The following is a 24,189-nucleotide window of genomic DNA, read 5'->3' on the forward strand; positions in this document are numbered from 1 at the left end:
GAGGGATATCCTTATTCTTGGATTATTCTGGCTGCTGTGCCATAATCGCACAGGTCTTTTCCTAATTTGGTAACAGTGACAAAACCCTGAGCCAGTAACATATATAATTTTGTCCCAAGTGGTGGGACGTTTTATTCCTACACTCGCATGCTTGGAAAGTTGAAAGGTAAGCTTAGCATTGGTCCATAAAGTACTGAAAACTGGGATAGAAATTTGCTAAGTTCATGATATAGAAGTGCTTGCATGTTATAATTTATTTCCAAAGGATGATTCCACTTAAGTTAATGCAACAGAATTTTGGAAGGAAAGGACAAAGCACGTATGACATTGTCTGTGATGTAGGGTTTCAACATGAAACATTAACTCTCCACTAACCTTTACACATGCTGCCCGATCTACTTCATCCCTCCGGCAGTTTGTTATTTTCTCCAGATTCCAGCACCTACAGTCCTTTGTATCTACATGTGCCATTATCCTGCATTTCAGCGATATGACTCAGAACATCCCACTGTTCCTCATGGTTACAGAATTCAGAGTAAGGATGCACAATCTTAGAATTAAAATGCAGATGGTATTTACAGGGGTGAAGGAGGAGTTGTTATTTTGCCTCTCAGAAAGCAGTGAAAACAGGAAATGGACTTCCCTCAAAGGCTGACTCGTAAAAAGACTGGGTGATAGGTTATTTTTAGGGAAAAACATCTAAGGTAAGACGGGTAAAGGGAAATGAAGGACACATCGGCCATGAATTAAATGGCAGTTCATGATTCATGGGTTGTGTGGCATTCACTCATTGCTGTGTTATTGCTTCACTCAGGGAGTAAAGCACCATTCTACTGCTTCTCACCTTCCCTCTGTCAAATATCATCAGGATTCCTCTGAGTGTATCATAACGTAAATGTGGCAAATCATCAGTATTAATGATGGGTAGAGTTGAACATAAACTCCATATCTTTCCTCAGACTTGAAATGCAGTCACTGTTCCCCAGCACAGAGAAATTAAATGAATTACTAGTGGGAGAAAAAGAATAATTGACTCTAATTAGGGTACTTAGGTCTGATCTGATTTGTGTCTTTTACTTGCCTAAAGAGGCCTTTATGCAAAGACTTAAGCGCACTAAATAACATTCCTGAACTTTGTTTTCACTCTGTTTTTATTTTCATTAAAGTTGTGCAAGTTGTTGTGGAGAGCTGAATTATGATATTCATTATTTTGTTTAAATCCATACTTAGTTTATTTAACTCATATGAAGCATCGCCAGAGATCTCAGATAAGGAATCTTGGCAGAGAATAGTGATCTAGAATTCTCGTGCAAAGATAAAATCTCCCTCCATCAGAGGCCAAAAGCCTTTCGAGCTGTTTATATTACAGTTTTAAACAGGTCTTTTTCTAAAACTAATTTACCACCCCCTGCCTAAAGATTTAGTGTTAGGGTTCAATGATCCACATGGGACTGCCTCACTGTAATTGTTGGAGCGCGGTAATCCCCAATCCCACTCCTACTGCCCTGACATGTGCGCTGTTGGGACAATTGGATGTGCTTGCACATGACCATTGATTATTATATACAGTATTTTCCTTAATTGATTCTCCTTTTTGTGTTCACTCACTGGTTAGAATATGCAGCTTTGCAAAGATCTGAGCCTTTAAAAACTTGATTTATTTCTCGCTCCTTGGTAATATTATCTTCTCTGGCTCTGCCCTTAATAAAAGTACTGAACTGTAGCAACAAGCTATTTATTAAACTGCAAAGCTGTTTGCGCTCATGCAAGGGCCTAAAGAAGAAAATACTTTCCGATAGCAAGCAGTCACCAGGGGGCATGTTCTGGTTGCTAATGGTTACCTGGATTGGTTTTGTACAGCTACGGAGAACAGCTTGTGCACTTTCACCTTTGACCTCCCATGAATATCTGAGGTCTCGTTGGGGTCAGTGGTCCTTTATTTAAACATCAGACGTGAATAATGGCGCCTGGCGCTCAGCCGACTAGTCCTCTCCTTTTAGTCGTTTTAGTCTCTTGCAAGATTGATCGATGCACACTTAGCTTGTCTGCATGTAGAGTTAGGAATTCAAAGACAGTAACCATTGCCTACTTGTCTTGTGCTTTGTCTTGCTGACAGAGCACATTTACATATTTGACAATGCCTTGGTTTACAAGCTGTACACATGGAAAAAAATAATAAAAATAGGGTATTTTTTCCCTTGTTGATTAAAATCATTTCAAGAGGTGTGGCAGCTGATGAAGTTTCCTGCTTTGACAATGCTAGTTCAAAGTGCAAATTATTATTTCAGAGACATGGGGTTTGACAGAGAGAAAGAAATAAACTTAGGAATATTGAGTGGCAAGAGTGGTGAATTCCAATGTGAAAGGCGGTTCCTTGTAGGGATCCAATCAAAGGATCCCTTTATTAAGCAACAAGGAGACTACCATCTGTCCATGAACGCTAATTAACTTGTCAATTAAATAACTTGATAAACACTTAAAGAAGACTTTTATACCGACTTCATGATTGATTCCCTAAGCATAAATATTATTCATTGAAGTTTGTTCTCAGGGCTTTACCCAAACCTGTGCCAGCTTGTGTGTGCGTGACCAAACAGTTAATTTAGCATTAGTTTGGTTCTCTAATGTATTGTTTAGTCTTGTAATGCTGTTGGAGTGCCCAGTGACAATTCCATTGGTGTTTCTACAGCTTGCACCACTCCGGTACCACTCCTATAATCATCTACTAGCATAGGATGATACATTAGACAGTTCCTCTCAACCGGTAGTTTGGCTCTGGATGTTTCCAGCAAGGTTTCATCCCGAGCAATCAACATTCTTACTGCTTTTATAAAGCATTGTTAAAAAGAGAACAATACACAAAGTGACAAATGGATTAAAAGGAAGATGTGGGACAGTGGTGCGTTGGGAAGAATTTTAAGCAGTCCTGTCTTTAGCAGTGAAGTGACATCACTTCATTCTCATTTACATTTTTTTAACAAATTGGTGTATTCGATGACAAATGAAAACATGACACCAAAGTGTTTCTGCTTGGATTGTCGAGGATCAGAAATGTGCATTTTACTCTGAATTTTTAGAAAGTCAATGTAAGGGCAGCAACAGAGCTTGTGGCTTTTAACTTGACTCTACTTTGCTTGGATCTGAGCTCGATTATCAAAAGTGGCTTTATTGCAGACTATTTAGAGTGGCAGCATGTGATCAGCTTCAATTGATGCGTCTAACACCTGTTGCTTTTTTTTCCAAAAAATCTCAGCACCATATTAGGAAAGTTCTAAGCACAAAGGCTCAGGTCAAATTTGTAAAGAAAGTATCTTATCTAAGATATTCATTCCAATTTAAAATAAGAACAGATTCCCCTTGCAAGATTATAAATCGCTCTCTCCAGCTAACATAATTAAAGTATTCTCAAAGATGAACTGGCTAGTCATATCCAAAGCAGGAAGAGGCAGTGTGCTAGTCATGCGGCCTTTACTGAAATGCACAAATACGTAAATACTCCTCAGTCCTCAAAGATAAGCAAATGAAATGGAATATATCTCTTTTGCTGTTTGTCCATTGCAACTGCAGTCTGCTCTCAAACATGCCGGCTCCTAATTCCAACCTCACTACAAATTATCTGCGAGAGGTGCCTTAAAAGCATAGCAGTTGGCATGACACTATTACAGCTCGGGGTATCGAAGTTCGGAGTTCACTTCCGGCATCATCTGTAAGGAGCCTGTACGTTCTCCCTGTGGAATGAATGGGTTCCCCTCCAGCTGCTCTGCTTTCCTCACAGTCCAAGAAATGTAGGTTATTTTTAAATGTCCCATGATTGGAGGGAGGAGAAGATGGCGGCGCGACGCAGCACGTGCGGCCGTTCAGAATGAATATCGCATGTGTAACTAGGGGGCCGTGCACAATCCAGATTTGATGGAGACAGCTGTGAGAAGCACAGAGGAACACCTGGAGTAACTTCTGAAATGCCCGCTTCGCTGCCGCTGCTACTGTGCAATCGAGAGTCTCTGGAGATGAAGGCCCCAAATCCTCGGCTTTTCCTTTGCTGCCTGGGCTGGGATCGAAGCGCTCGGCAGAGATGGTGCTCGGTGCTCGGTGTCGGAGAGCTGGTCGGAGGCTCGGAGTTTTCGGACGGACTCGGAGTCGGACTGTGGTTGGATGCTTCCAGTATGCTGCATCGGCAAGTTGGCGGTGCTGGAGGTTTACCGTCTGCGTGAGGTGATGGGACTTTCGAGAGACTTTGAGACTTTTACTGTGCCATGGTCTGTTCTTATCAAATTACGGTATTGCTTTGCACTGTTGTAACTATATGTTATAATTATGTGGTTTTTGTTAGTTTTTAAGTCAGTTTGTCATGTGTTTCCATGATATCATTCTGGAAAACATTGTATAATTTATCAATGCATGCATTAGTAAATAACAATAAAAGAGGACTGTGTGTCCTGATAATCTAAAATAAAAATTATGATGGGGTTAAATTGGGATTCTTGGGGATTTCTAGGGTGGTGTGGCTCGAAACGCCGTAAAGTCCTATTACATGCCGCGCTGCTAAACAAATAAATAAATAATCCATCAGCAAGATACAGTAGATCCTGCAAATGTTGGAAAGACTAAGCAGATTAAGGCCTATGAGGCAATCTCAATATCCTTACTTCCTGAGATTTTCACCACTCTCTATTTTGTTTCAAATGATCCATTGTTTTAGAGGACGACTGCTGCACCAGTCTTGCATTGCACAGAGTTTAACAGTCACAGTAAAACCTCTAAACTTTCTACTTGTGTCCAGATCTTGTGCGGTTTGGAGTTACTCCACATCTATCATCTTTGTTTCTCAATAGGAGATTGTATTAGTGGTGTTCTTTGGAACTGAGTACATCGTCCGACTATGGTCAGCAGGCTGCCGCAGTAAATACGTTGGATTCTGGGGAAGGCTACGCTTTGCAAGGAAGCCCATCTCAATTATTGGTGAGTGGCAGATGTATAATATTCCACCTACATGGTGTGCGACAATCAGTTACTTTAACATAAGCGGCTCCTGCGCCTGTGTAACTCCTTACATTTGGCTTCAGAGCCACACTTCTTAACTTCAATGGGAGACTGATAACATGTTCATTTGAGGGGTGCTGAATAGTGCTGTGAGCCCAAAGTAAAGGAAAATGTTGAATATCTAAAATGGGAACAATGAAAGCATACAAAATAAATTATCAGTGCAGTCCATTTGTTACAATTGCATGAACAATTATTTCCCATTCTCTAAGTGCCTCTTATAATTTTGTATAAGAAAAGTTAAGAAAGACAACAGAATCAACGGAGCAGAAAGCTCAAGAAGGGATCGTACAGTATGGCCAAGTGAAATAGGAATTGATATGAAAGGTGAGGGGAGTAATGAATTAAAAATATTGTATATGAATGCACGAAGTATAAGAAATAAAGTAGATGATCTTGAGGCACAGTTGGAAATTGGTAAGTATGATGTTGTGGGAATAACAGAGACATGGCTTCAAGTGGACAGGGCCTGGGAAATGAATGTTCAAGGGTATATGTCCTATCGAAAGGACAGACTGATGGGCAGATGGGGTGGGGTGGCTCTGTTGGTGAGGAATGATATTCAGTCACTTGCAAGGGGGGACATAGAATCAGGAGACGTAGAGTCAGTATGGATAGAACTGAGAAATTCTTAGGGTAGAAAGACCCTAATGGGAGTTATCCACAGGCCCCCAAACGGTAGTCTGGATGTAGGGTGTAAGTTAAACAAGAGTTAAAATTGGCATGTCGCAAAGGTAATGCTACAGTTGTTATGGGGGACTTCAACATGCAGGTAGACTGGAGGAATCAGGTTGGTACTGAACCCCAAGAAAGGGAGTTTGTGGAGTGCCTCCGAGATGGATTCTTAGAACAGCTTGTACTGGAGCCTACCAGGGAGAAGACAATTCTAGATTTAGTGTTGTGCAATGAACCGGATTTGATCAGGGACCTCGAGGTAAAGGAGCCATTAGGAGGTAGTGACCATAATATGGTAAGTTTTAATCTACAAATTGAAAGGGAGAAGGGAAAATCGGAAATGTCAGTATTACAGTTGAACAAAGGGAACTATGGAACTACGAGGGAGGAGCTGGCCAAAGTTCAATGGAACAATACCCTAGCAGGGACGACAGTGGAACAACAATGGCAGGTATTTCTGGGAATAACGCAGAAGGTGCAGGATCAGTTCATTCCAAAGAGGAAGAAAGATCCTAAGGGGAGTAAGTGGAGGCCGTGGCTGACAAAGGAAGTAAAAGACAGTATGAATATAAAAGAGAAGAAGTATAACATAGCAAAAATGAGTGGGAAGCTGGAGGATTGGAAAACTTTTAAAGAGCAACAGAAGATAACTAAAAAGGTAATACGCGGAGAAAAAATGAGGTACGAAGGTAAACTAGCCAAGAATATAAAGGAGGATAGTAAAATCTTCTTTAGGTATGTGAAAAGGGAAAAAATAGTTAAGGCCAAAATTGGGCCCTTGAAGACAGAAGCGGGTGAATTTATTATGGGGAACAAGGAAATGGCAGACTAGTTGAACAGGTACTTTGGATCTGTCTTCACTAGGGAAGATACAAACAATCTCCCAGATATAATAGTGGCCAAAGGACCTAGGGTAATTAATGAACTGAAGGAAATTTATATTAGGCAGGAAATGGTGTTGGATAGACTGTTGGTTCTGAAGGCTGATAAGTCCCCAGGACCTGATAGTCTGCATCCCAGGGTACTTAAGGAGGTGGCTTTAGAAATCGTGGACACTTTGGTAATCATTTTCCAATGTTCTATAGATTCAGGATCAGTTCCTGTGGATTGGAGGGTGGTTAATGTTGTCCCACTTTTCAAGAAAGGAGGGAGAGAGAAAACATGGAATTGTAGACCGGTTAGCCTGACGTCAGTGGTGGGAAAGATGCTGGAGCTAATTATAAAAGATGAAATTACGACACATTTGATTAGGAGTAACGGGATAGGTCTGAGTCAGCATGGATTTGCAAAGGGGAAATCATGCTTGACTAATCTTCTGGAATTTTTTGAGGATGTAACTATGAAAATGGACAAGGGAGAGCCAGTAGATGTAGTGTACCTGGACTTTCAGAAAGCCTTTGATAAAGTCCCACATAGGAGATTAGCGGGCAAAATTAGGGCACATGGTATTGGGGGCAGAGTACTGACATGGATTGAAAATTGGCTGGCTGACAGGAAACAAGGAGTAGCAATTAACGAGTCCCTTTTGGAATGGCAGTCGGTGACCAGTGGGGTACCGTAGGGTTTAGTGCTGGGACCGCAGCTGTTTACAATATATATTAATGATTTAGATAAAGAGATTAAAAGTAACATTCGCAAATTTGCAAATGACACAAAGCTGGGTGGCAGTGTGAATTATGAGGAGGATGTTATGAGAATGCAGGGTGACTTGGACAGGCTGGGTGAGTGGGCGGATACATGGCAGATGCAGTTTAATGTGGATTAGAGGTTATCCACTTTGGTGGTAAGAACAGGAAAACAGATTATTATCTAAATGGAGTCAAGTTAGGAAAAGGAGAAGTACAACGAGATCTAGGTGTTCTTGTACATCAGTCACTGAAAGCAAGCATGCAGGTACAGCAGGCAGTGAAGAAAGCTAATGGCATGCTGGCCTTCATAACAAAGGGAATTGAATATAGGAGCAAAGAGGTCCTTCTGCAGCTGTACAGGGCCCTGGTGAGAACACACCTGGAGTATTGTGTGCAGTTTTGGTCTAAAAATTTGAGGAAGGACATCCTTGCTATTGAGGGAGTGCAGCGTAGGTTAAGAAGGTTAATTCTCGGGATGGCGGGACTGTCATATGTTGAAAGGTTGGAGCGACTGGGCTTGTATACTCTGGAATTTAGAAGGATGAGAGGGGATCTGATTGAAACATATAAGATTATTAAGGAATTGGACACGCTGGAGGCAGGAAGCATGCTCCCGCTGATGAGTGAGAATAAGGGGTAGGCCATTTAGAACGGAGATGAGGAAAAACTTTTTCACCCCGAGAGTGGTGGATATGTGGAATGCTCTGCCCAAGAAGGCAGTGGAGGCCAAGTCTCTGGACGCTTTCAAGAAAGAGATGGATAGAGCTCTTAAAGATAGCGGAATCAAAGGTTATGGGGATAAGGCAGGAACTGGATACTGATTGTGGATGATCAGCCATGATCACAGTGAATGGCCGTGCTGGCTTGAAGGGCCGAATGGCCTACTCCTGCGCCTATTGTCTATTGTCTATTGTCTATTGTATCTCCCATCTCAAACATTGACTTTATTTTTGGGTGGGGCATGTGTGGTAAATACTAGACTTCTGTAACCTTCCTTAAATTGGTTTCTGAACCTGACAGATCTCATAGTGGTGGTGGCTTCGGTGATAGTCCTCTGTGTGGGTTCGAATGGGCAAGTCTTTGCAACGTCAGCCATCAGGTAGGTAGAACGAGTTTAGTATCAACTTGGGTACCATGCTGGAAAGAATATTATTAGTTAATGCTTTCCTTGATCTTTCTTTGTCTGCATTGTATTTCCTGCTATCACCTAGTTTTGTTTGATATTTATTATCATCATTAGTACATCTCTGCTCATTTAAAATCCTAACTGAGAAAAGGAATAATGTTATGTCCTTATGTGAACTCCTCAAATTTCCACATGTTGGATGACAGCCTGATTTTCCATCTATCTAAATAATACATTTGTAATGTTTGGGGCAGATGGATCACAGACAATGTGAAGTCAGGAAATTCCCACTTAGAAGACCACTATCCCATCTTGAGAGACCTCATGGCTCAATGCCAGGGTCTGTTTTGTCTGGCCCTTCTCTGACCTGCACCACCCCTGGTGTTAAGAGTTATCTGGTGGCTTGCACCCATCTTCTGGAGCAGAATGACTTGATGTTGCAGGAATTCACCATGAGGAGTTTATTCTCCAACTTAATCTTCATTCTTTCTCCTTTTGTTGTACCAAACATTCAAGAGGTGCTTTGACAGCGACCTGTGTCTGGAATAGAAACACTTTGTCAGTGCCAAGAATTCAAAATAAGTTCAAGATAGAACTTATTTGCATTCTTTACCACGCAGGGTAATAGGCTGAAAAAGCTGATATTATTTTAGAAACAATTCATAAGTTGTACCATTGCACATGGATTAATTTAAAAATGAGACAGATACTGGCTCTCACTGAAACCATTTTATGCTGATACACAATTAATCCTGCTATCTGGGTTACTGGTGCAGGGAAACAGAGTTCCAGCGCCATCATTCCACATTGAGAATTTGAGTCCAATTTCAAAAATCTGGAAATAAAAGCCCATACAAGTGGCTCATGAAGCCTGTCAGGTTGTGGTGACAACCCAGCTGATTCATTACTGTTCCTTGAGGAAAGGAACTTGAAGCCTACATTAGTGTGGTTAAGATTAAATAACATTCTGAAGTACTGTTGCAAATCACACAGATATATCACATCCACAAGCATTGTTCGCAATACATCAGCTGTCTTGGTTTCAGGAAAAGCAGCTATCCCATATCTTTGCAGAGCAACTTGTGATAAATGCAGTTAATGTACACAACTATGGAAGGAAGCAAACAAGATGTTCCAAGGCAGCAGGCTTTAGATTGGGTTTAATCTTGATTGCTAACTAGTTGCTATTTTCAGCATCAAAGACTAGGTTTAAAGCCTAAACACCAGGACTGTGCCACTGGTAGCAGCTTATCCTGTTATACAAATAGTTAATAAGTGGTTCCACTAATTTTATCTTCTTCCAGGGGCATTCGTTTTCTGCAGATTCTTCGAATGCTGCATGTCGATCGGCAGGGTGGCACCTGGAGACTTCTGGGATCGGTTGTCTTTATTCATCGGCAGGTGGGTGAACCTGGTTTTATATTCCAGGGACCGATTTGAACAATAAGTCCGACTGAGAGACAGCTGCCTTTCATTGAAGTGCTCAACTCACCTAATCTATCTTGATCAGAACTTTCTTCAACTCCTACCCTCATCATTTGATTCAGATTTTGTTTCCCATTTAATGTTCTCAAAATAACTGGCAGAAGTAAAACCGCTTGGTTATTTGCTGAATGCTCTCATTCCAACTCATATCTTTCCTTTTCCTATTGAGCTCAAGTAGGTTAATTTTAGCAATGAGAAAATGTCAGTGAGCTGGAATTCACTGGAGCAGATTATCACACAGGGTATCTGTTTCATTGAACCTTTCCTGCACTCTGTCTATATGCTGTTAAAATGTGAGTTGATAACTGGTAACAGGACATTTAGGACATGCAGGGCAATAGAAAAACCTAATCTGTGAAGTTACAGAATCATCATATAAACAGAACAAAGACTCAATTGAACTCAATGTCAGACATTGATATTGAGGGAATTAAACATTAAACAAAGAGAAAGCAATAGAAATTTAAAATTTGACATTGATAAAGTCCCAAAATACTTGACAAAATGGGGCGGGGGGTGGGGATAGGTTATTTGTTCACTTTCTGAGCCAAAGCAATTGATAGGCATATTTTTAACATTGTTAATTATTAGACTTGATGCCCTGTGGCATGCTTAATAAATAATAAGTGTGCAAACACAGGAACTTCATGAATCTATTGTGAAATTTACAGGCTCACAAGGCTGTTGTTTTGAAGCAGCACTGTGCAAATTGTCCAAGGACTTTGGTCATTTAGTATCATATCTAATTCAAAAGATCTCAACAGTGCAACATTGCCATGCTCTTGTGCTGGAGTGTCAGTCTCAACATTGTGCAAGCATGCTGTTCTGTAGGCTCTTTGATTTGGTCCTTGCATTCATTGTGATTATGTGTAAAAATGCGGGGTTGACTGAAGATAAGCAAACGGGCCGTGAAGATCTTTAAATTGCTACATAATGCAATGATACAACCGTTTCTTAGGCCTGTGGAAATTTGGAAAGAGCTTAGAGGAACAACAAATCAATAGAAGTGAAACTTGGTTGGGCATGGCGCCACCATCTTTTGTAGCATTAGACAATAGTTATTCAATCAAAGATAAAAGCTTTCTGTATATTGGAACCATTTTGCACTTAGAAAGAAAATCAGCCACATTTTGTTTTAATTTTAGACAATTATTTTTCTTACATGCTTTGACTCAACTCACTGATTTAATTATTGTATATTAGAAAGACTGAAAAACATGAATTTAAAGGTTAAGAGGGTTAACTGCATGCAATCAGGATGTCACACACCCTTTTTAACATATCTGGGTTTAGCTCTAACTTGGCCTAATGTCATATAAGCATCTTTTCCACACAAGCATGAAAATGTGTTTTGGGAATTAATATAAAGTTTAGAGCTGCTTTGTGATGATAGGTCTACAGCAAAGTGCAGCTTTGTAAAAATATATCAGTCTTTTTACAAGAAGGGATGAAAGTTGGACTGCTGTGGTAAGAGTGTTATTTGGTTTCTGCAACAAGTGAAACACATTGGCCCTGCCCTGGTGGTGAAAGTTTAAAATTATATTTTCTTTCAGCTTGCACTTCATCAAGAAAGTCGAGGGGAAAACAAACTGAGATGCTTGCAATGTCAAACTAGTTCATTAGGGTAGGTGCAGAGACACTATTTCCCATGGAAGCAATTTCAAGTACCAGACGATACTGTATAATCATAAAATTTGTTGTTTGCCTTTAAGGAGAAAATCATGAAAAAGTTCTGTACATGAGCTGTAAATGAAAATCAAGCATTCTCTCTGTCCCAATAGGGTGGGATGGTATCAGTAACCCTTGGTAGCTATGACACATAAATTAGGTTTGGTAAATTGAGCTAGGATGACCTGAATCTAACTGATTGGATGAACGAGCTTGAGGGCCTGAATGGTCTACTCCATCTTCCGTGTTCTGATGCTGAGTTTGCTCACTAGCACAAGATATTCCTCTGTTGTACAGTGAACAACTCTGAGCTACAATCATCTGGAGTTTAATTTTCTTGTCACTCTGTATTTGAATAGGAGCTGATCACCACGCTGTACATTGGCTTCCTGGGCCTCATCTTTTCTTCCTACTTTGTATATCTGGCTGAAAAAGATGCAGTGGATGACAGTGGCTCCCAGCAGTTTGGCAGCTATGCAGATGCACTGTGGTGGGGTGTGGTAAGTGTTTGTAAGTGGGAAAACTCTCCGCTTAGCGGAGTCATTTGAGAACTGGAAATTACTTCAACAATACGACCCGATAAGGAAATGGACTGTAAAAAAAACAGTAATAGGGGCCAAGGATAATTAGTATCTGATGTTTTCAGTTTGAAGCACTCCTGTAATTTTCTGCTCAGCTACAACTCTTGTCTTCTCCTGTTACAATTTTCTGATTGATATCTGGGTAGGTTAATAAGAAACTTGTGCCGTCTGTTCCAACAAGGCATTGCACAGAACCCAAAGTCTGCCTGGTGTGACATGGATCTTTGTAAGCAAAGCTGGGCCCTGATTTATAGTGGCCAGGGGTGAAATTTGTCTATTTAGTAGAACCAACCGATTTGACATTAGAGTAACTTAGGGCTCCACAACAATGGAATCTGCTTGAACAAATACTCAACAAATTGCTGCTAAGTATACTAAATGTTTTTAATATATCATTCTGTATTATTTTATATACTTGATATTCTATCAGGAAAAACCAATGTACCTTGGAACTTTTGCAGTTTAAGTTATGAATGTAGCCACTTGGCTCATCATACGTTTCTTGACTTTTTGTTGAAGTTATCCATTACTAATCCCAATACTCTTCTTTGTCTTCATACCTTGATACTTCCTTTGTTTCAAATATTTAACCACTTCACTTTCAAAAGATTATCTTTGTCTCTCTTCAGTCAAACTTTGTAGCAGATAAACATTTTCTCCTTTCCTTAATGACCACTTCCTGATCAAAAGAACTATTCCACTTTTTATTGTCCTTTTGAGGATAATATGAATCTTCCCCTGTTCTTTATCACTGCATATGCTTTTGGTATCCGAAGTGTGTCATTGTTTCTCATTGTTAATGTTGTCCTGGCTAATCTATGCCATGAATTGCTTATAGTCCTTGAGTCCTTTCTAGAGTAGGTCTTCCTATAGTCTCCTCTACATTGGTGAGACCTATCGTAATTGGGAAACCACTTCATCAGGCAGCAGCGCACCATCTCTCACAAGTGGGACTTACTGGTGGCCAAACATTTTAATTTGAATTCCCATTCCCATGCTGATGTGTCAGCCCATGGCCTTCTCTTGAGCCAAGATGAGGCCACCCTCAGGGTGGAGGAGCAACAGGGGTTATATTCCGTCTGGGTAGCTTCCAACCTGATGGTATGAATATCAGATTCTCCATTCTGTGAACAAAACTACCCCCCCCCTCACTTCCCTACTCTGACCCTTTACTTCTTCACCTCCTTTCCTTCTCTTTCTCCTATTGCCCAGTCTCCTCTCCTATCAGACTCTTTGTTCTCTGGCTGTTGACCTTTCCCACCCACCTGGCTTCACCTATCACCTTCTAGCTAGCCTGTTTCCCCTCCTCCTACCTTTTAACTTTTCCCCTTCTTTCTCAGCTGTGAAGAAAGGACTTGGTGGAAGAAGGGACCAATAGAAATCAGATACTCTATTGCCATCACCTGAGAACAGGTCATCATCTATGTGACCTGCACAGTGGCAGGTGTCATAGAAAGCTATCATTTTGGATACCACATGGGACAGCCTTCCAAAACCATGACATGCACAACTGTTCTTCAAATGTAATCTAACCTAGGGTTCATAGCATGTACAACACAGAAAATTACCATTCAGCACATCATATACTAATCCCATTTCCCAACAATTGGTATGTACCCTTCTATCCCTTGGAATTCAAGTGCTCATCCAGATGCTTTTTAAATGTTGTTTCGAGTTCCTATCACCTTCACCTTTTGGTCCCCTAATCTGAGGAAAGACATCCTTGCCATAGAGGGAGTACAAAGAAGGTTCACCAGATTGATTCCTGGCATGGCAGGACTTTCATATGATGAAAGACTGGATGAACTAGGCTTATACTCATTGGAATTTAGAAGATTGAGGGGGGATCTGATTGAAACGTATAAAATCCTAAAGGGATTGGACAGGCTAGATGCAGGAAGATTGTTCCCGATGTTGGGGAAGTCTAGAATGAGGGGTCACAGTTTGAGGATAAAGGGGAAGCCTTTTAGGACTGAGATTAGGAAAAACTTCTTTACACAGAGAGTGGTGAATCTGTGGAATTCTCTGCCACAGGAAACAGTTGAGGCCAGTTCATTGGCTATATTTAAGAGGGAGTCAGATATGGCCCTTGTGGCTAAAGGGATCAGGAGGTATGGGGGGAAGGCTGGTACAGGGTTCTGAGTTGGATGATCAGCTATGATCATACTGAATGGCAGTGCAGGCTCGAAGGACCAAATGGCCTACTCCTGCACCTATTTTCTATGTTTCTATGTTTACCTCCTCAGGCAGTCCATTCCAGAATGCAACAACCTCTTGATGAAAAAAAAACTCTTCCCCAGATCCCTCTAAACTTTCTATTCCTCACCTTAAGCGTATGGCTGTGAGAAATGTTTCTTTCTATTTACCCTGTCTTTTCATCTCATAATCTGTACACCTCAATTAAATCTTCTTTGGTCTCCTCTGCCCTAATAAATATAAAGCCCACTATCTCAGCTCTCCTCATAACAAATCTTCATATAAATTCATCATTATGATTCATACCTCATATGATTTTATTTTAAAATCTCTGAAAATTATGCCTTATTTTTATTAACATAACTGCCTACAACCCACTTACTAAGAATTATGTTCTCTTACTTTTTGTTTGTTTTATCTCATTCTAACTTCTTATTATCAGATTACTCTCGATATTTATTATCCAACATTTGTGCTAATGTTGCATCTGCCAGCTCTTCTTTCCTGTTGCAATTTGCTTTCTTTTCACATAAAATCTTTTGAAATTATCTTTCTGTAATTTGCAAATATCCAATCTATGGGGCATCAACAAATTTTGCATTTATGCTTTTGATGCCCAATTCTAAATCATCTACATATGCTCGGTGAAAATATGAATCCAGTTTGGCCAACAACCCATTGTTACTCAGTTTATCTTCCCTTGTCTCTGTCCACAAGTATAGAACATTAATTCCTCCCCAGTTCTATTTAGATTTCTACAGGACTTGTGATGAGAGTGTCCTCTCTCTTCTTTCCAACCATTCAGAGGTCAAGAGTATACATGACTGGGCTCATTCAGCCTTGAGTTTGGGTAATCTTGTCACCAGTTCCTCTAACCACAACCTTTTCTAGAACACCTACATTCTCACGCTCCCACCATCTCTAAAGAATGATGTAAAATCTTTATATTTATCTCTGTTATGCTTTTATCCTCCACTGTTGTACTCTCTCTCTAACCTTCAATGGTCCTCACACTCTTTAAAGATGCTTTTACTATCATTTATAAGACCATAATGCTTTTGCTGTTTGCTCATATTATCTGTTGCTCATTTCATGCTCAGATAGCAAAGGACATTCATAAATATATTCTTTTTAAACAAATTTATTATGTTTTACAGCCTGAAGCCTCATATTTATGCTACAAACCCCTGGTTTACTAGGTAGCTAATGTATATCAGGAAGACGGTACAGGAACCTCAGACTTGACCCATTATGTTCAGAAACAGTTATTACCCCTCAACCATCAGGCATTTGTACCAGAGGGTATAATATAATTTCACTCAATTTCACTCGCTCCATCACTGAATTGCTCCCACAAGCTATGGACTCACTTTCAAGGACTTTTTATCTCATGTTTTCAATATTTATTTATTATTATTATTTCTTTTCTTTTTTCTTTTACATTTGTCTGTCCTGTTGGGTGCAATCTTTCAATGACTCTATTATATTTCTTGGATTTACTAAGTATGTCCGCAAGAAAGCAAATCTTAGGGTTGTATATGGTGACATATCTGTACATTGACAATAAACTTACATTGAACTGGATAAAACATCAGTTTTGTTAACCTCTCATCCATGTACCTACCCATAAGTTTTTGGGATGTGGGAGGAAATGGGAATACCTGGAAGAAACCCACATTGTTGCAGGTGAAGCACACAGACATTATGAGAAACATAGAGCAATACAACACGGATACAGGCCCTTCGGCCCAAGTAGTCCATGCTGACCCAGCTTGTCTCAATTTCCTGTGTTTGGCCCATATACCTGTAAGCCCCATCTATTCACGTATCTTAGTGATACTATTGTACCTGCCTCAACCGTTACCTCAGGCAGGCCATTACATATTTTCCCCACCCACTCTGTGAAACTAAGATTCTCTCAGGACCCTTGTAAATCATTCGCCTCTCATCCTAAGCCTTTGCCCTTTGGGTTTAGAGTCCCCTAACCTGGGGAAAATATTGTTACCATCCATCTTACTTATACCTATCATTATTGTAAATACTTCTATCTCTGTTTTTTCCCTTTATTTTCCTAAATTCCAAGGAATAAAGACCTTGCCTGGTCAACCTCTACCTAAAACCAAAAGGTTAGAGTTGAGTTTGTTCTCAAGTACGCTACACCACAGAAACAGGCCCTTCAACCCATCTAGTCTGTGCTGATATTTTTTCTCTTAGTCCCATCTAACTGCACCAGGACCATAGCCCTCCATTCCCCTCTCATCCATGCACCTATCCAAACTGCATTTAAATACTGCAATTGAACCTGTACCCACAACTTACACTGGCTGTTCATTCCACATTCACACTACCCTCTGAGTGAAAAATTTCTGACTCCAATTTACCTGGGCGTGACACTGGATAGGACACTCTCATTTGCCATCCTCATCTAAAAACTCTGAGGGAAAGTTGGCTCTCGCAATTCTCTCTTGAAAAAATTAGCAGGCACGAAATGGGGAGCTAATTCTCACACACTTAGATCAACTGCCCCAGCACTCTGCTATGCACCTGCAGAATACTGTGCATCTGTGTGGGGCAGATCAACCCATGCGACGAAAATAGACCCGTTGCTTAACGAAGCCTGCGGAATAATCAACGGGCACACTGTGCCCCACACCCACTAACATCATTTACAGACTTGCAGGCATTGCTCCCCCCGAGATCCAAAGACACATTACAACAAAAAGTATAAAAGGTAGACAGAACTCGGATCCACTGCACCCACTGCATCATCATGTGCCAGTTTCCAACCACCTAATACTGAGGAAAAGGTTTGCTACAGTGGCGGAATTACCACATGGAACATCCCCCCAAACATACAGGCTTGACCTCTGGCAACAAACAGAAGCCAGAACCCCACCAAACAATACAATACAGTACAAGACCCCACAGAAATGTTGCCAGACGGGGCACTGCTCGACAGACGGAAGTGGTGCACTCTCAACAGAGCGAGAGCGGGAGTTTGTAGGACGGGAGACAATATGGTGAAGTGGGGTTTAAAGACCAGCGAATCCTGTGAGTGTGGCGAAAGGGTGCAGAACATTGAACAGGTTCTGTGCAACTGCCCACTCTCACCTGATTTAGCTGACACTGACCTGCTCAACATCAACCAAACAACACGAGAGTGGCTGGCTATCTGGTGTAACAAGCTATGATGAGCTCGTTCCACACTCACACTACCGTCTGAGTGAAGAATTTCCTTCTCAGGAAACCCTAATCCTGTGACGCCCACTATTCTAGTCTTCCCCAACCTCAGGGGAAAAGGCCTGCAGATATTACCTATCTATGTCACTAATCTATAAAGATTAAAGATAGAGATCAGCTTTATTCATCACATGTACATTGAAACACACAGTGAAATGTGTCATTTGCAGTCCAAGGATCTGCAGAGACAACCTGCTAGTGTCACCATGCTATCTGTGCCAACATAGCCTGCCCACAACTTTCTAACCCTTACTGGCACCTCTCTGGGATGTGAGAGGAAACCAGAGCACTCGAAGGAAGACTGCAGAGTCTTGGCGAGGCCGTAGAAACTCATTGTAGAAGTTGAACCCCAACTGCAGGCACTCTACAACATTAACACCAATTTATACTCCTATGTCGAATCTACGCCGTACCTACGGCGTAGTCGCGTACCCTACACCGTAGCCTGATTCGCATCTCCCCAAAAATGTAACCACGCGCCGCGGCGATGCAGAGTGCAACAACTGTGATTAGTCCGCTTGGTAGCATCGCATTTCCGGTTGCTTCTTCTTGTCAAATTGTCAAATCTAACTGCCGACATGCGAAAATATTTGAAGTGCATTTCCTCGTCCATGTCTCTCAGTGGCCGAACAAGAACAGAAAATTCACCCTCCTTCTGCCTCAATCCATTCAATGGTCGTACACACCATCCCCTCTGATGTCTTCTCTCTTTTCTGCATTGCAGTAATTTCAATAAAAGTAACTCTTGTTCAACATTTATTAGCTCCAACTCCAACATGATGTGCTCAGTTTCAGTCACCATTGTTTGAAGTACACAAAAAAACTCAACATGAAGAAGCTCAACACAGTGGCATAGAAACCCCACCACCAACTAGTGTTTTGGCAATGAATTGCGGAGCGATGCAGACACACCAATGCACAAGTATGAATGCTCACAACAGTGTAGAGCCTACGCAGAAGTATAAATCAGCCTTTACACTAACCACTACACTGCTGTGCCATCTTCCCTTGTTCTCCTACATTTCAGTCCTAAACGGTTCAACATTTCCCTATAACTCAGTTTCTCATTGCATCAACATCACTGTAAATTTTTCTTTGCACTCTTTCAAGCTTCTTGATATCTTTCCTGTAGATGGTTGACCAGAACTGTGTACAATTCTCCAAAATCGGCCTCATCAGCATCTTTTACAACTTATACATAGCTTCCCAACACTTGTGTCCCTACCCTAATGCTCTGATTTATGAAGCCAATATGCTAAAAGCACTCTTTATAATCCTATCTACTTGTGATGCCATTTTCAAGGAATTATTCATCTGTATTCCCAGATTTCTTTGTTCTATCACACACCTCAATGCCCTATGGTTCACTGTGCAAGTCCGATCTCATTTTTAACATAGAACATAGAACAGTACGGCACAGTACAGGCCCTTCGGCCCGCAATGCCTCCCATATATCCCACGACCTTAAGTTCCTCTATATACCTGTCTAGTAGTCTCTTAAATTTCATGAGTGTATCTGCCTCCACCACTGACTCAGGCAGTGCATTCCACTCACCAACCACTCTCTGAGTAAAAAACCTTCCTCTAATATCCCCCTTGAACTTCCCACCCCTTACGTTAAAGCCATGTCCTCTTGTATTGAGCAGTGGTTCCCTGGGGAAGAGGCGCTGGCTGTCCACTCTATCTATTCCTCTTAATATCTAGTACACCTCTATCACATCTCCTCTTATACTCCTTCTCTCCAGAGAGTAAAGCCCTAGATCTGATCATAATCCATACTCCCCAAACCAGGCAGCATCCTGGTAAATCTCCTCTGTACCCTTTCCAATGCTTCCACATCCTTCCTATAGTGAGGCGACCAGAACTGGATACAGTACTCCAAGTGTGGCCTCACCAGAGTTTATAGAGCTGCATCATTACCCTGCGACTCTTAAACTCTATCCCTCGAGTTATGAAAGCTTACACTCCATAAGCTTCCTTAACTACCCTATCTACCTGTGAGGCAACTTTCAGGGATCTGTGGACATGTACCCCCAGATCACTCTGATCCTCCACACTTCCAAGTATCCTGCCATTTACTCTGTACTCTGCCTTGGAGTTTGTCCTTCCAAAGTGTACCACCTCACACTTCTCTGGGTTGAACTCCATCTGCCACTTCTCAGCCCACTTCTGCATCCTATCAATGTCTCTCTGCAAGCTTCGACAATCCTCTATGCTATCCACAAGACCACCAACCTTTGTGTTGTCTGCAAACTTGCCAACCCACCCTTCTACCCCCACATCCAGGTCATTAATAAAAATCACGAAAAGTAGAACTGATCCTTGTGGGGCACCACTAGTCACAACCCTCCAATCTGAATGCACTCCCTCCACCATGACCTTTTGATTTCTGCAGGCAAGTCAATTCTGAATCCACCTGGCCAAACTTCCCTGGATCCCATGCCTTCTGACGTTCTGAATAAGCCTATCGTGTGGAACCTTGTCAAATGCCTTACTAAAATCCATGTAGATCACATCCACTGCACTACCCTCATCTATATGCCTGGTCACCTCCTCAAAGAACTCTTATCAGGCTTGTTAGACACGATCTGCCCTTCACAAAGCCATGCTGACTGTCCCTGAACAGACCATGATTCTCTAAATGCCCATAGAACCTATCTCTAAGAATCTTTTCCAACAGCTTTCCCACCACAGACGTAAGGCTCACTGATCTATAATTACCTGGACCTATCCCTACTACCTTTTTTGAACAAGGGGACAATGTTCGCCTCCCTCCAATCCTCCAGTACCGTTCCCGTGGACAACGAGGACATAAAGATCCTAGCCAGAGGCTCAGCAATCTCTTCCTTCGCCTTGTGGAGCAGCCTGGGGAATATTCCATCAGGCCCCGGGGACTTACCCGTCCTAATGTATTTTAATAACGCCAACACCTCCTCTCCCTTAATATAAACATGCTCCAGAACATCAACCTCACTCATATTGTCCTCACCGTCATCAAGTTCCCTCTCATTGGTGAATACCGAAGAGAAGTATTCATCGAGGACCTCGCTCACTTCCAAGGCCTCCAGGCACATCTTTCCACCTTTATCTCTAATCAGTCCTATCTTCAGTCCTATCATCCTTTTGTTCTTCACATAATTGAAGAATGCCTTGGGGTTTCCCTTTACCTTACTCACCAAGGCCTTCTCGTGCCCCCTTCTTGCTCTCCTCAGCCCTTTCTTAAACTCCTTTCCTGCTACCCTATATTCCTCAATAGACACATCTGATCCTTGCTTCCTAAACCTCATGTATGCTGCTTTCTTCCACCTGACAAGATTTTCCACCTCACTTATCACCCATGGTTCCTTCACCCTACCATTCTTTATCCTCCTCACCGGGACAAATTTATCCCTATTTGTCTGCATTAAATTCCATCTGCCATTTTTCAGCCCATTTTTTCACAGCTGGTCAAGATCATCCTTCCTTGCTGTCCATTACACTCTCAATCTTGATGTCATCCACAAATTTGCTGATCTAGTTAACGATTTTATCCTCTAAATCTTTAATATAGATGAAAAACAGCAATGACCCAGTGCCATCATTTTGGAAGATCTCTACAGCTTTTGAATTAAAAGATCCACCTTGATACTATATGAGAAAAAGAAGAAAGAGAGAGAGAGAGAGAGAGAAAGAGGAAGGAAATAGAGTTGTCAGAGCAAAACTTCAAAGCAATAGAATGAATTTGATAAATCAAAGTAGATATGCCTTCTTAATTTCAATACAAATAATGTGGGCCGCTCAGCAAAGACTGGCATTAATTCTCATACCCAAATGCCCCTGAAAAGTTGATTGGGAACCCCTAGTAAGTTGCTGCACCACTTGAGTGAAGATAGAGCTGGGTTCAAGGATAATAAACCATTTGGCTTAGAAAAATATTGAGAAATTTCAATCATCTTAGAACAATACAGCATAGGATTTCTGCAATGCCAAAATCCTAAAAATTGAAACCCGGTAAGTATGTCTACTTTGATCTATCAACTTTATTCTACCTCTCCCTCTCTCTCTGTGGTATAAACTATGTGTGCATTGAATCTTGGAAATAACAGCCCAGACTACAACAATTCAGCCAGTTTTGTCAATGGTGATTGCCTACTGTACTTGTCTCTGTAGCACTTTATAGTTTGTTAAAGTTAATTTATTTTATCTTTTAATGTTTTTTCTCACTCTCTAATGATTATTTTGACTGCAGATCTCATTAGTTTAAAATCATTCTTCGCCTGAATACTAATTCATATTATCATACTTTATCACTGAGTGAATGTGCTGCTGTTAATTCATTAAAATAATTATTTGATTCCTTAAGGCATCCTTATATTTAGCAATGTTTTGTGTTCTATTCCTCAACCTACCCCGAATCTCCTTCATCTTTTATTGCTCCAATAATCTTAACCCTTGGATCACCATGTTAAATCAACCCTGCCTCTTATTTGGTGGCTCTGAGTATATCCATTATATACAATTTGACACATTATATCAATATCCAATGGAAGGGCTACTGTATGATTTGAAGAGAAATCTCACAGGAAACATCAACAATCTACTATGGAATGATGCTTGTGGATTGTGGTCATGCAAATGTTTATCAATAACATCTTACCATCTTTCGATTGGGAATTATTTTAAATGAACTAAAAGTGTGAGTAACATTCCCCTTGGTGCAGTTTTTAACAGCTGCTTATGACACCTATGCAAGCTTTTATTCCGTCTTTCACTCCACTGATGTTTAAAGCACTTCCCCTTTCCTCTGTGGGGCTAGTAACATGAAGCCTTGTTTAAGCCTGTAGCACAGCAAAGGGCTTTATTTGGTGATAAGACCCCCCCCCCAACTATAGTGTGGGCTTTCTCGCTTTCTCCTGCAGTGAATCAGTGCAATGCTGTAATGGGACACCTGGTTGCACTTAAATTGGAAACCAAGGATGTGCATTGGTGAATTATTGATAAAGCTGTGTTATCTTTGAAGAGAGGACATCTGTGCAGTGGTAACAGTCAGTGGCTCTGCCTCCAGGTCTGAAAGCTGAAGCTTTAGCTTCACATCACTATCGTGCTGTCGTGCGACTTCACATTTCTAATCCTTTCTGCTTTTGTTCTGGCACATGCTCCCCAGCTGTGCTCCACTTCATTGTTCTCCTAATCATTGCTTCGGTAAGAAGAGAGAGTGGGGAAAAATCTTTAACAGGGCTTTTACCTGAGTGAACTTGTTAAGTATCTGATTTCAAACAAAGAAATGTCTCTTTTACTTCTTTGTGGAATGAGAGCTGTACAACTTAGATGCTATTACATTGTGCCCTCATACGTTTATGATTGTGCCAATCCCATCTCACCCCACCAGCCAGCAATCCCTCCAACCCCTTTGCTTCCCCACCCTCTTTGCAATTAACTCCTGAGGCAAGGTTCCCATTAGGTATCCCTGACTCAGATGCTAGTTTTTTATTCAGGGGCAGCTGTTTATAGAATAAATGACACTTTCAATGACCATCAAATGCTTCGTTTTTCTGTTGCTGCCAGACACTTGTTCTCAATAAAGTCACTTCAAAAAAAAAAGGTTCAGGAATAAAAACACTTTAGAGTTCACATACACTGTCCTTTGAAAAATATGTATATGGTATCCTTATCTTTTTAAAGGTTAGCTTCTTTGCTGTTAGAAGAGTGCGAAGACATTAAAGTTCAAAATTCATTTATTATCAAAGTATGTGTATATTCTATAACCTTTAGATTCAAATCCTAACAAGCAGCCATGAAACAAAAAACCCAAAGGAATCCATAAAAAAAAGACTGTCCAACGTCCAATGTGCAGTGAGAGAAAAAAAACACAAATCATGCAAACAATAACCGCAAGCAAATAGCGTTCCTCTCTGGTCCACAAAGAGAGTCCGAGACCCATGGTTCAGTGTAGTGATGAGCAGCGAGCAGTCCCTCGTCCCGGGCCCCGACACCCTAACCTTTTGTATCTGGCCCTGCACCTAAATCAACATCCAAGCATCAGGTTCAACTGCTCTGGTACACTCTGGGGCCAGGCTCCCCCCCACCACCCCCCACCTCAGTTCGGACTGTAGCCAGTGTATGGAAGATTTTTTTTTTAAATTTCAAAATATACTTTATTCAAAAATAAAATTATGTACAATAAACCATTCAATGACTGTCAATCCTTTACAAATGTTTCCATTATGGTCTATATATTTCCACACTTTTAGCCACCCACGTGACACTCCATTGGTTCACCTTAACACATCATTGTTGAGGGGTATACTCCCCGCCACCTGACTCCTCCCACTCCCGCAGGAGAAGAACCCTAAACCGTGGTCCCTCCCCACCGGGCCCTTGCGGTGGCTGCACCAAGTTTCAGTGCGTCCCTCAGCACGTACTCCTGCAGCTGAGAATGTGCCAGTCGGCAGCATTCTCCCACAGACATCTCCATGTGCTGGTAGATCAAGTACTGTGCCGACCAAAGAGTGCCAGCAGCACCGGATGTTGGTCTCCGTGTGCGTCCCCAGGAACAGCCCGTAGATTAGAG

General features: G+C 41.4%; 1 protein-coding gene across 1 annotated transcript in view; it reads left to right on the plus strand.

The window, feature by feature from the left end:
• LOC134353791 (potassium voltage-gated channel subfamily KQT member 1) overlaps positions 1-24,189 on the plus strand; it is an 876,116-nt gene that overhangs the window by 252,564 nt on the left and 599,363 nt on the right. Inside the window, exons 4-7 of the mRNA XM_063062179.1 lie at positions 4,833-4,959; positions 8,364-8,442; positions 9,774-9,870; positions 11,982-12,122. Of these exons, the coding sequence (XP_062918249.1) occupies positions 4,833-4,959; positions 8,364-8,442; positions 9,774-9,870; positions 11,982-12,122 (444 nt within the window). The remainder of the gene's footprint in view (positions 1-4,832; positions 4,960-8,363; positions 8,443-9,773; positions 9,871-11,981; positions 12,123-24,189) is intronic.

The sequence above is a fragment of the Mobula hypostoma genome, chromosome 11 (genome assembly GCF_963921235.1).
Source record: "Mobula hypostoma chromosome 11, sMobHyp1.1, whole genome shotgun sequence".
NCBI lineage: Eukaryota > Metazoa > Chordata > Chondrichthyes > Myliobatiformes > Myliobatidae > Mobula > Mobula hypostoma.